This window comes from Balaenoptera ricei, chromosome 2 (genome assembly GCF_028023285.1).
Source record: "Balaenoptera ricei isolate mBalRic1 chromosome 2, mBalRic1.hap2, whole genome shotgun sequence".
NCBI lineage: Eukaryota > Metazoa > Chordata > Mammalia > Artiodactyla > Balaenopteridae > Balaenoptera > Balaenoptera ricei.
Window position 1 is genome coordinate 31,718,562 of NC_082640.1, and position 13,724 is coordinate 31,732,285.

Genomic DNA, 13,724 nt, shown 5'->3' on the forward strand with positions numbered 1-13,724 from the left:
ACACAATACTGCTGTCGGTTTATGGTCATTTAATAGAACATGTCACATTTAATTAAAGATTGAATCAGCTGTATGATGGTTTTAATTGTCATGGAAAAGGCCATAGAGTTCATTGAAAGTGTCAATATCTTTCCAGCAAAAAACAAAAGTGAGGACTGCCTAGCGAATGAGGCTTTTATTTCACGAACACGAGAATTCCAGGCGGGGAATCGGTCTGATCGCTTTGAGGGAAACGGGAAGGGTCCGGGCTCCTTACCCAAGGAGTGATGTTCCGCGGTTCTGCCTTTCCAGGGGCCTCCACCTGGACTTTGCTTCCTCCCCATTCGGCACTTTGTACCGCGTCACCATCAACAGCCCCGGCCTGCTCTACCCCGCCGAGCTCCCGCCGCCCTACGAGGCCGTGGTGGGCCCGACCCCCACCAGCCAGGTGAGGCCCGACCCCGACAGGCCAGTTCCCCATTCCCGGTCCTGCTGCCTGCGCTGGCATCTCCCTCAGCCTTTCAGCAAACCTGTGGGACGCTGGTCGTCTTAGCCCGGTCGTGGGGGAGAAGAGCAGACGCAGAGAGCAGATCCTGCAGAGATGGCAGCCAGGCGGGGATTCCAACCCCATGTCTGTGCTGACTTTCCTTGCCTCCCCTCAGATGTGCTGGGGACACAGTGCAGAAAGAGCTGGCCCAGGCTCTGATCCATGGGCAGAGGCCCCCCGGGGTGGGGTTGGGCCATGGTCTGAGTATGCAGGGGTCTCTGGGCTGTTTCAGCTACAGGCCACTGTCAAAGTCATCCGGACACCTGAGAGAGCTCGTCTGGATTCCTGGTCTTGTCAGAGGCCTGGCGGCTACAGCCAGGGAGGTGCCTGATCCCAGCGGGCAGGCACAGGGGATGTGCGGCCTCAGTTTCCTTATCTGTGAAATGGGGTCATAATAGTACCAAGCACATCGGATGGAACAGCATGTTTGTAATGGACAGGACTGGGCACATGGCAGGGTCTGACTCAGCAAAAGCCACGTGCCCTTTCTTGGTATTATCCTCGTCCTCGTCATCATCGTTGTCATTGCTGAATATCGAGGGGCACCAGCCAGGGCAGAGAGACGTGAGCACCGGGAAAGGCCATATGGTGCCCAAGTGCAGACGGAGTGGTGGGGCCATGCGGGTGTCCCCCAGGGCACCACAGGGATTGGGGCGTGGTGGGCAGCCACAGCCGTCAAGGGAGCAGGGGCACCGGGACAGGGCTGCAGCCACTCCTGGGCCCCGCGCATCAGTCAGAGGAGACGCAGACAGACCCGGAGCGTTGGGGGCATGCTGTGATGTCTCAGCAGCCACGGACCTGCCCTGACACGTGTCCCCGCCTGGAGCCCCCTGCCCAGAGGTGGTGCAGGCCCCGACCTCGCACTGTCGCCCTGTGAGACGGCGCCCGTGGTGAGCTGGCCGGGCGGCAGGGCCCATCCATTCCCGCCACCCCCTGAGGATCGACCCTGGGGACCCCTGTGCTGGGCTCAGCATCCAGGGGATGCGGCCAGAGACAGTGCCGTCCACAAGGCGATCAAGTCCTGCAGGCCAGTGGCCGTGTGACGGGAAGGGACGAGGCTCGGCGCTGTGCAGGGCATCTGTGTGACAGGCTCTCCTCGGGGTCGTGGGGCACAACTGCTCAGCACCCCCCAGCCCCAGCCAGCCACCCAGCCCACCCTGGCCCAGGCAGAGGCTCCTGACACCCCGGGGCCTCCCTCCAGGCCTGCTCCCACCGAGAGGTCCCGAGGCTCGCCAGGCCCCCACGGCAGAGGGACTCGGCTGGGACTCTTGGCTGTTTTTCTGTCCACGGGAGAAATAGAGGCATGGGGCTGTGAGGAAGGAGGTAGCAGTGTGACCATGACTCTCATCTCTAGACTTACAATAACTGAAATTCTCTGGAATTTTTCCCTTTAAAGTGGAGCAGAGCAGAGCATTCTGCCTTCCTGGAGTGGGTTTATTTTTTTCTTCATGATAAAAACAGTTCAAATCAATATTGTCAAGGGAAACCGCTTCTTGTGGTAACAGTCAGAGCCCTGAGTGGAGCCCCGGGTGCTGCAGGGCCCTGGGCAGGGATGCTGGTCCCTGCGTGGGTCCAGGGACCCTGGGAGATGAGGCCTCGGCCCAGTGGGCGGCAGGACGCAGGTCAGGGAGGAGAGGCAGGGGTGCTGCTGGGGAGGGAGCAGCTCCTGCAGAGGCTCTGCGGGAGGGGTGAGCATGAGGTGGGGGGCCGACCCACCCGCTGGGCCCCACTGGGTGCCAGGGTCATCAGAACATCCAAGCAAGTGTCCACGGCTGCTAGGATCTGAGGTCGGGGCCTTAGAGAGATCAGGGTTCGCTGCAAAGATGGTCATGGAAACCCTGGAGACCGGGGCAGGTGGAGGCCCTAGGAGAGGGCATGGGGTGGGGTCCCAGAAAGCCTGGACTCAGAAACCAGTGGTCAGGGAGGAAGGCATGGGCCAAGTGCTGCCCGGAGGCTGTGAAGGACTGAGCCCCGTCCACCTGGCTCACCTTTTGAGAGGCTGCCAGTGACTTTGGCAGGAGCAGCTGCTGGGGATGGGTGGGGCAGGGCATGGTAGGATCAGATGGCATCAGGGAGCGGGTGGGGTGGGGCATGGTAGGATCAGATGGCGTCAGGGAGCGGAGAGGATGGGATGTGAGGAGGGGAAGCAAGGGTGTGGACCACTGTTTCTAGCCTCCAGTGGGCATCCCGACTCCCTGGAGGGCTTGTCAATCAAATGCAGATGGCCGGGCGCACCTCCAGGGCTCCGGAGTCCCGGGTCAGGGGGCTGCTGAGAATCTGCGTGGCTACCAAAGTCCCCACTGCGGCTGCTCCAAGGACACCTTTGGGGCCTGGAGTAAATCGCTCTGGCAAGATGCTAGATGAAGAGGCTGGATAGGAGGTAGTTGCGGGGGGGGTGGGTGGGAATAGAGTGGGAGGGGTTACCAAGGGGATATGCCAGGGCCAGGGGAGGGAGGTCCCTGGAAGGCAGGAGGGGGCTGAACCAGGTGCAGACGGGCAGCTCAGCCTGTAACCAGCAGGGGCACCGAGCAGGGCGACCAGGGGCTTGGAAACCCCAGGAAGCCCACAAGGCTGTGTGACTCTCCTCGGCCACCTTGGGGACGGGAGGAGCCCTGCCGCCTCCCCCTCTGCACGGCGACCCTGCCTTTTGCCCTCGCAGAGCTGCAGGCTCCAGGCTGCCTCTCCTTCGTCCCTGTGAGCTGTTACTCTATGTCCAGGAGAGAGGAACCATGCATGATTCACGGGTCTGTGTGCACCACCCCGTGGAGAGTGGCGGAGCTGGAGCCGGCGAGAACCCCCGCGATGCTCCCGGCCTCGCCGGGCCTCCAAGGACCCGACGTGCTGGGAAGCAGCCTCTGGTTTGGGTGTGACATTTGATGCACCCCGGACACTTGCACCTAGTGTTTATCACTATTTTACTCTTTTTTTCTGAAGAATAGACTATATCAGAGGATGATAATACTGGTTCTAAGACCCACGTGACCTCATTTTCCAAAAGAATGGAGAATTCTCTAAATGGAGATTTCTTTCAAAAGATTTTGGGGAGGAACTTTTGAAGGGCAAAGGCGTGTCTCACATTAGCTTGCGTTGGCTCAGAAACCGCCCGCTTACAAGCCCCTGCATGAATGTTATCCCCGGGAGGACGTGGCCCACGCCCTTCCCTGGGCTGCCCGCCTGGCCGGCAGCATCTGTGATAAATGGGCCGCCACAGGCACCCCCCGCCCCCGCCTCCGCCGCCATCAACACCAAGGAGGCAGCTGCACCTCGCCGGCTGATTCTCTCTGACCCCGTGGGCTGGCAGCACTTTTCAATTCCACAGACACCCCCCAGGGAGTCTGGGAGTCCAGGATCCCATCCCGCCCACGGAGGGGAGGCTGCACCTGCCAGCTCCCCCCTCCCCAGTCCCCCCGACGGGACAGCCAGGAGCAGCCAACTTACAGCAGGACCCCCGCTCCCTGGGCCAGGAGGAGGTTCATTACCCCCTTGTAAGGACAAACGCATATGAATGGCCCGTTTGGATAAAGAGAGAGAGACGCCCGCCCCCTAGGAAAGCAGGCAGACGCTGTGCAGGTCTGTGTGTGGCAGAGATCGCTCATCTGGACGGATTTTTCATTTGGGAAGAAAAGCCCCCCCCCCTTCAGCCAGCACGTTCGTTTTGACCCGCGTGTTTCAGCCACATTCAGGTTCCGTTCTGACTTGAGTTGCGATGTGTTCTCTTTCCGGTGGCCTGAGATTGTGGCTTTGAGGCAAGATTGGAGGGAGGGAGTTTCTTTCTACAGCAGGGAAGTGGCTGAGAATTCGCCTAGTTGATGCGCCTGTGTGAATGACAGCGTGTGTTCTGGGGGCCCCGTGAGACTGTGCGCTAGTCCACAGGCTATAGGATTGGGAGACCAACGGGATTCCCTTCCTTGTGGTCACAGGACAGGGACGAATGGGCTTCTCTGGGGCTTCAGAGGAAGGACCAGCTGGGCCACCTTGCGTGAGACCGGGAGTGTGAACCAGGGAGGCTTGAGGGGCTGGAAGGGGGTTCACAGAAATCATTTGGGTGCAGGTTCCATGACCTGGGATGCCTCACTATAGAGCTGCCTTTGAACAGTTGGGCGTTTGGGGTCGACGTGGCCCAGCAGTGCTTTAGGAATTTTGGTGGCAATATGGCAGGTGGGACGAGAAGTGGTGAGAAAGGCAATGGACGTGACAGAGGTGTGTCCAACCCCAAGTCCTCGAAGTTATTATTTATATTTTTGAATGAAATGACCTTTACATTTGAAAGTCTGTAAGCGAAGTAGCTTCGAAGATTGCCTTGGGGCACGATCCAAAAACCTTAATACACCTTTTCCGTGATGGCTGATAACTGCCCCCAAGAACAGCTTTTTGTAAACCTGGGACATAGCCGGCTGACCTCACCCAGGAGTAGGAAACTCATTACAGAAATAGGGCAGAATTTCCATATAGGACGTCTTAGCCCCCAAGTTCCTAGGAGAAAGGGAGATGAGGGGAACTTGGCTTATTTGCCTAAATGCCGATTGAGCTTTCAATTACGATAAGTGGTCAAAATAGTGCGTCTGGGAATAAATAAACGCAGGCGTTGGAGCGTCCACATTGCGTTATACATGAGGCTTCTCCTTTCACAGCCCTGCGGGAGCTGTGTTATGAACCTTTATTGCTAAACTCAGATTTCAACTTCAGTTCTATGCCGCAAATATATCTCTTCCACTGCCTTTGTGTTTCATGAACAATGCCCTGTGAAGTGAGCTTGCTGCGGCAAGGTGGCCTTGGACATCAGGGGAGGCCACATTCAAATTCAGCCCTTGACACCCTGCTCGCCAGAGGTGGTGAATTCCCCACTCCTAGGAGCTGTCTCCTCTTGAAACCAAATTTGACCTGGAGCCAGAGGGAAGCCGGCGATGCTTCTGCAAAATATGACACGAATCCAATTTCCTCCTGACCTAGTCTCACTATGTGTTTTATTTCTCTTGTTTTATGTATATTTCTTTATTACCAGAAGCTTTCTTTTCAGGCCTGAAGTTGCCATCCACCCCTACAAAAAAGAAAAAAAGAGTCCAATTGAGGGTTAGATACAGGAGGAGAGGTATGAAAGGAAATGAACCTCCGGGGCATTGTTCCTTTTTTGTGATTTGGCAGGAGATTCTTGACAGAGATTTCCCACACAGGTTATTGGTGTGGGGTGGTGTGAATTCTCCCATCCTATCCCCTCCCTGGCAGAGAGGGAGCGTTGAGTGCAGGACGGTATTACATACACGTGGGATCCAAGGGACCATTTGAGCAGCTCTCTGGGTCTCTGGTTGGGGGCAGCCAGCAGCCCGGCACCTGCTGCAACGCCAGCCCGCTTGACAGAGGAGAGGTGGGTGCCATCAGCTACCCGATTGAAGGGGCAGGAGCCCAGGGAGGCAGAAATATAATTACTGAGCTGGAACCAGACCAGGCCGCAGGGGCCCGCCTCACCTTCCTGGCCTCCCCCAGCTCATTATTGGCAAGCAGTTCTGAAATACCACAAGGGTCCAGAAATCGTTTTTTGAGATGGCACAGGGGCACGTGCATACAGGGTTCATCGCCTTCAGGCGCACGGCCTGGGAGTGGCCGCTGTGCCCTAAAGCAGCAACGGGACAGATGCGCTCGCGAGGGGCAGATCTGAGCCCGGCAAGCGGGGAGCAGACGTGCCCCATGCCTGCCCAGCAGAGGAGGCTGGTCTTTCCCCTCACATTACCGAGGCCTTTCTTCTCATTCAAGAAGAAAGCTGCAAAAGTGTGGTGATGGTCCAACCCAATTCGAGCTTCACGGCCACCCTCCACCAGGAAGGGATGGCGTCTCACTGGGCTCGGGGCCCCGCATTCAACCCGGCGTAGGCCCCGTGTGCGGCTGGGCCCCCGGCAGAGCTTAGGCAGGGAGGGCGGCCTTGGGAGCAGCCTCTTGATCCCACGTGCGGAAGGCAGAAGGGAGGGCAGGGCACGTGCAGCTCTGGGGCGTCCAGAGCTCGTTCAATGCCCACTTGTGTCCAAACTGCCGGCCCAAAGCATTGGGGTCCCATGAGTGTTGGTGTCGTGGACTTACTCTTCAGGGAAGAGAGGAGGGGGTGGGAAGTGAGGGCAGGGGCTGTCCCACCTCCTCTGGTGACAGGGGGGACCCTGTGTGGCCTCCGCCAGCCCCAAATGGTGCCTGTAAGTGGAAGGTGAGTGGGCTCAGGGTGGGCTCTTGGGGGGCATGTGGTTCTGATTGCGGAATGTTGGAGGAAGGGGCTTTGGCCTTGGCAATGGCGTCTTCACCCCCCCACCCCCCGCCCCACACATTTAGGGGAGAAGATTGCAACCTGAGCACCTGTCTCTAGAAGACAAGCTCTAGGGTCAGCCTGCCTTTCTGGAGGCTGCTGTGATGTGCCCCACAGACAGCAGAGTACCCACACGTGGCCTCCTCTTCCTTCCCGTAGATTCCAAGTGGGGACCCGCAAGTGACCGAGCCCGGCTCCAGGGACCCAGACGCCACCACGGGCTTCAGCACACAAGGTAATCGTACCCTTTTCAGTCTTTGAAACACTAAGTTGGTAGTTTTCCAGGCTGTGTCTCCTCCCTTTTCCTTCTCTTCTCCACCTGCTCCTCCCTCCTCCATCTCTTCCTCTTTAAGGGGGGGAATTTGCTTCAGTCTCTCCTGCTAAGTACATGGAAGGTTCCACATGTCCTCCTTCCCTGCCCCCAGTGGTCAGAGCTGGGAGGCCTCATGCTTTCCCTGGGGGGGCTTTGTCCGCCTTCCCCAGCGCCCTTTCTCTCTCACTCGAGGAGTATGGATTTGAAGAAGAGTGCGACGCAGTCTGCGATGGACCCTTTCCAGAGCAAAATAGTACCAGGCTAACGTCCGCTCAGTCCCCCCTAAGGAGGAGGCTGGACTGGGCCAGGGGGGATCCAGAGCTGGGGGCTCCCTGCCCACTGGCTGCGGAGGGGGAGGCTGGAGGGCAGGGGCCTGAGGTTGTGTCCTGGAGGGCGTGGCAGGAAAAGTGTGAGAAGTCAGATCCCAAATATGGGGTGGGAGCCACAGGACAAACCTCGGGGTAGGGAAGGTGGTAGAAGTGCCTTCTACAGCTTGGTGGGGGGGAGGGCCTGCAGCCGGGCCCCCCCATTCCAGCCACGTGATTCCCACAAACCACCAGTTCTCCAGGAAAGCATGGTTAGAAAGGCCAGGCAGCATGGCGGCTCCAGGGCCCGTTTCTATCTGTGGCCTCGGGGCAGGTGGAGATAGACAGAGTCTGGGATGCCCCTCGGGAGGCGTTCCGCAGGGCTGGGCCCTCCTCACTGCCTCACGACCCTGGGCAGTTAGCTGGCTCCACCGAGAGACTCAGAGGGGCCAGCCCTGAGGGTAGGCAGGAACATACAAGAAGCTCTGGCAGGGGGCTTGCAGGCCAAGCAGGTAGTAACAGGGAATTTCTGTGTGGGGTGAGGTTGAGGTCAAGGTCATTTTTTTTGCCGGTATACGTCCAATTGTTCCAGGCTATTTCTTGCTTTTGTACCTTTGTCAAAAATCAGTCAAGCATAGTTGCATGGGTCTGCTTCTGGGTCCCTGTTCTGTTCTGTCCCATTGATCTGTGTGTCAGCCCCTCTGCCAATTCCACCCGGTCTTCATGGCTGTCGCTCTGTACTAAGCCTCAATATCAGGCAAGGGATGCCTCCCACTTCATTCTTCTTTGTCAAGATTGCAGCTACTGTAGGGCCTGTGCCTTTCCATATCCATTTTTGAATCAGCTCACCTGTATCTACAAAATACCTTGCTGGAGCCTTTTTTTTTCTGAGATCGATCATTTTTTTCAATTTTTTAAATACATCTTTATTGGAGTATAATTGCTTCACAATGCTGTGTTAGTTTCTGTTGTACAACAAAGTGAATCAGCCATATGCATACGTATGTCCCCATATCCCTTACCTTTTCAGCCTCCCTCCCACCCTCCCTATCCCACCCCTTTAGGTGGTCGCAGAGCACCGAGCTGATCTCCCTGTGCTGTGCTGCTTCCCACTAGCTATCTATTTTACATTTGGTAGTGTATATATGTTGATGCTTCTCTCACTTTGTCCCAGCTTCCCCCTCCCCGCTGTGACCTCAAGTCCATCCTCTATGTCTGCGTCTTTATTCCTGCCCTGCCTCTAGGTTCATCAGTACCATTTCTTTTAGATGCCATATATATGTGTTAGCATACAGTATTTGTTTTCCTCTTTCTGACTTACTTCACTCTGTATCACAGACTCCAGGTCCATCCACCTCACTACAAATAACTCAATTTTGTTTCTTTTTATGGCTGAGTAATATTCCATTGTATATATGTGCCACATCTTCTTTATCCATTCATCTGTCGATGGACACGTAGGTTGCTTCCTTGTCCTGGCTATTGTAAATAGTGCTGCAATGAACATTGTGGTACATGTCTCTTTTTGAATTATGGTTTCCTCAGGGGATATGACCAGCAGTGGAATTGCTGGATCATATGGTAGTTCTATTTTTAGTTTTTTAAGGAATCTCCATACTGTTCTCCATAGTGGCTGTATCAATTTACATTCCCACCAACAGTGCAGGAGGGTTCCCTTTTCACCACACCCTCTCCAGCATTTGTTGTTTGTAGATTTTTTGATAATGGCCATTCTGACCAGTGTGAGGTGATACCTCATTGTAGTTTTGATTTGCATTTCTCTAGTAATTAGTAATGTTGAGTGTCTTTTCATGTGCCTCTTGGCCACCTGTATGTCTTCTTTGGAGAAATGTCTATTTAGGTCTTCTGCCCATTTTTTAATTGGGTTGTTTGTTTTTTTGATATTGAGCTCCATGAGCTGTTTATATATTTTGGAGATTAATCCTTTGTCCATTGTTTCATTTGCAAATATTTTCTCCCATTCTGAGGGTTGTCTTTTCATCTTGTTTATGGTTTCCTTCGCTGTGCAAAAGCTTTTAAGTTTAATTACATCCTATTTGTTTATTTTTGTTTTTATTTTCATTACTCTAGGAGGTGGGTCAAAAAAGATCTTGCTGCGGTTTATGTCAAAGAGTGTTCTGCCTATGTTTTCCTCTAGGAGGTTTATAGTATCTGATTTTACATTTAGGTCTTTAATCCATTTTGAGTTTATTTTTGTGTATGGTGTTAGAGAATGTTCTAATTTCATTCTTTTACATGTAGCTGTCCAGTTTTCCCAGCACCACTTATTGAAGAGGCTGTCTTTTCTCCATTGTATGTTCTTGCCCCCTTTGTTGTAAATTAGGTGACCATACGTGCGTGGGTTTATCTCTGGGCTTTCTCTCCTGTACCATTGATCTATATTTCTGTTTTTGTGCCAGTACCATACTGTCTTGATTACTGTAGTTTGTAGTATAGTTTGAAGTTGGGGAGCCTGATTCTTCCAGCTCCATTTTTCTTTCTCAAGATTGCCTTGGCTATTCGGGGTCTTTTGTGTTTCCATACAAATTGTAAAGTTTTTTGTTCTAATTCTGTGAAGAATGCCATTGGTAGTTTGATAGTGATTGCACTGAATCTGTAGATTGCTTTGGGTAGTATAGTCATTTTCACAATATTGATTTTTCCAATCCAAGAACAGGGTATATTTCTCCATCTGTTTATGTCATCTTTGATTTCTTTCATCAGTATTTTATAGTCTTCTAAGTAGAAGTCTTTCACCTCCTTACGTAGGTTTATTCCTAGGTATTTTATTCTTTTTGTTGCAGTGGTAAATGGGATTGTTTCCTTAATTTCTCTTTCTGATTTTTCATTGTTAGTGTATAAGAATGCCAGAGATTTCTGTGCATTAATTTTGTATCTTGCAACCTTACCAAATTCACTGATTAGCTCTAATAGTTTTGTGGTGGCATCTTTAGGATTTTCTATGTATAGTATCATGTCATCTGCAAACAGTGACAGTTTTACTTCTTCTTTTCCAATTTGTATTCCTTTTGTTTCTTTTTCTTCTCTGATTGCCATGGCTAGGACTTCCAAAACTATGTTGAATAAGAGCAGCAAGAGTGGACATCCTTGTCTTGTTCCTGATCTTAGTGGAAATGCTTTCAGTTTTTCACCATTGAGTATGATGTTTGCTGTGGATTTGTCATATATGGCCTTTATTATGTTGAGGTAGGTTCCCTCTATGCCCATTTTCGGGAGATAAATGGGTGTTGAATTTTGTCAAAAGCTTTTTCTGCATCTATTGAGATGATCATATGGTTTTTATTCCTTAATTTGTTAATACCATGTATCATATTGATTGATTTGCCTATATTGAAGAATCCCTGCGTTCCTGGCATAAATCCCACTTGATCGTGGTGTATGATCCTTTTAATATGTTGTTGGATTCTGTTTGCTAGTATTTTGTTCAGGATTTTTGCATCTATGTTCATCAGTGATATTGGTCTATAATTTTCTTTTTTTGTGATATCTTTTTCTGGTTTGGTATCAGGGTGATGGTGGCTTTGTAGAACAAATTTGGGAGTGTTCCTCCCTCTGCAATTGTTTGGAAGAGTTTGAGAAGGATGGGTGTAAGCTCTTCTCTAAATGTTTGATAGAATTCACCTGTGAAGCCATCTGGTCCTGGGCTTTTGTTTGTTGGAAGATTTTTAATTACAGTTTCAATTTCATTACTTGTGAGAGGTGTGTTTATATTTTCTAATTCTTCCTGGTTCAGTCTTGGAAAATTGTACCTTTCCAAGAATTTGTCCATTTCTTTGTGGTTGTCCGTTTTATTGGCATATAGTTGTCTGTGGTAGTCTCATAATCCTTTGTATTTCTGCAGTGTCAGTTGCGATTTCTTCTTTTTCATTTGTAATTTTATTGATTTGCATCCTCTCCCTTTTTTTCTTGATGAGTCTGGCTAAGGGTTTATCAATTTTGTTTATCTTCTCAAAGAACCAGCTTTTAGTTTTATTGATCTTTGCTATTGTTTTCTTTGTTTCTATTTCATTTATTTCTGCTCTGATCTTTATGATTTCTTTCTTTCTACTGACTTTGGGTTTTCTTTGTTCTTCTTTCTCTAGTTGCTTTAGGTGTAGGGTTAGATTGTTTATTTAAGATTTTTCTTGTTTCTTAAGGTGAGATTGAATTGCTATAAACTTCCCTCTTAGAATTGCTTTTGCTGCATCCCATAGGTTTTGGGTCATTGTGTTTTTGTTGTCATTTGTTTCTATGTATTTTTTTTATTTCTTCAGGGATCTCTTGGTTACTTAGTAGCACACTGTTTAGCCTCCATGTATTTGTGTTTCATTTTTTAAATTTATTTTTTTATCTTTTTTTTGGCCACGAGGTAGGTGGGATCTTAGTTCCCTGACCAGGGATTGAACCCATGGCCCCCGCATTGGAAACGTGGAGTCTTAACCACTGGACTGCCAGGGAAGTCTCCCTTGCTGGGATCTTGACAGGAATTAAACCTGTACAGCTATTTGGATAGAATCACCATCTTTCTTTTTTTATTGAAGTAGAGTTGATTTACAATGCCATGTTGATTGCTGCTGTACAGCAAAGTGACTCAGTTATACATATATGTTCTTTTTCATTATGGTTTATCACAGGATATTGAATATAGTTCCCTGTGCTATACTGTAGGACCTTGTTGTTTATCCATCCTATATGTACTAGTTTGCATCTGCTAATCCCAAACTCCCAGTCCATCCCTCTCCCCTCCCCCTCCCCCTTGGCAACCACAATCCTGTTCTCTATGTCTGTGAGTCTGTTTCTGTTTCATAGATAAGTTCATTTGTGCCATATTTTAGAGAATCGCCATCTTTCTAAAGCTGAGTCTTCTGAGGCATGAACAGAGTCTGTCTCCATGGTTTTCGAGCTTTGGTTTCACGGTATCATTTTCAGCATACAGATCTTGGGCAGCTTTCCTTACTGTGCATGTTTCGTGTTTCATTTTCCTCTGGAGCAGCTGTTGATGGCACTGGGTTTACACCTTTGGTTTCTGCATGTTCATCATCAGTACATGGGACTGACTCTGAATCAATCGGAGGGGATTCACTCATGTATTCCCCTTGAATCCTGCAGCCTTGCTGAGTGCACTTATTAGCTCTAGAATTTTTTTTGTTTTTTTGGAGATTCTGTTATTGTTTTTTTAACCAATATTGTTTTGCTATTTGTTAAAATAACAAAATAGTGATGAGGACATGGGTGCCCTAACTGGCAGCTTGTAAGTCAGCCCACTGCTTTGGCAAAGCATTTGGGATGCAGAGCCATGAAAATATTTATGCCATTAGATGTGCTCATACTTCTAGAATCACCCCCGGGGAGTAATGCAGAAAAAGGAAAACTAAGCATGCAGATAAGTTGTTGCCTTTTCCATAACAGTAAAAACTGAGGGGGACAATGAAGTCCATTAATAAGAGTTCAGGAAAATGTGTTACACAAGCTGAATATATCACTACACGTTATTAGGAAAAATGTTTTTGATCCGTTAGGTGAAACCCTGGAGGTCCACCATGATTATGACTTCTTTAAAAATGTAGGCGCACGACACAACCCCGGAGGGTAGGGTGTGCAGAAATGAGAGTGACCAGCCTTGGGCCATGAGCTTTTCCTGTAATGCTGTCCTAATTTTATAAGCTTTCTATTAATTACATATATTCAGAGCTAGATCACATTTGTCACTCATGACTCTTTGCATTTTCTTGAGGAACTCAACTGCTGGATTTTCACTGACATTAAGAAACTTGGGGGACTTCCCTGGTGGCACGGTGGTTAAGAATCTGCCTGCCAATGCAGGGGACACGGGTTCGAGCCCTGGTCCAGGAAGATCCCACATGCCACGGAGCAACTAAGCCCGTGCGCCACAACTACTGAGCCTGTGCTCTAGAGCCCACGAGCCACAACAACTGAGCCCATGCACCACAACAACTGAGCCCACGCACCACAACTACTGAAGCCCATGCACCTAGAGCTGGTGCTCTGCAACAAGAGAAGCCACCAATGAGAAGCCCACGCACTGCAGTGAAGAGTAGCCCCCACTCGCCGTAACTAGAGAAAGCCCACACACAGCAGTGAAGACCCAATGCAGCCAAAAAAAATAAATTAAATTAAAAAAAAAAAGAAACTTGGGATCAAGGGTGTGTGCATATGTCCAGTATCATCAAATTATATACAGTAAATAGGCACAGGTGTTTTGCATATCAATTATACCTCAGTAAAGCTGTAAAAGAGAGAGAGAGGGAATTGGGATCAAAAAGAATCTGAAGGAAT

The 13,724-nt window shown here is 50.3% G+C and overlaps 1 protein-coding gene across 1 annotated transcript in view; it reads left to right on the forward strand.

The window, feature by feature from the left end:
- ENTREP2 (endosomal transmembrane epsin interactor 2) overlaps nucleotides 1–13,724 on the forward strand; it is a 257,220-nt gene that overhangs the window by 234,822 nt on the left and 8,674 nt on the right. Inside the window, exons 7-8 of the mRNA XM_059915335.1 lie at nucleotides 292–427; nucleotides 6,969–7,044. Coding sequence (XP_059771318.1) covers nucleotides 292–427; nucleotides 6,969–7,044 — 212 coding nt within the window. The remainder of the gene's footprint in view (nucleotides 1–291; nucleotides 428–6,968; nucleotides 7,045–13,724) is intronic.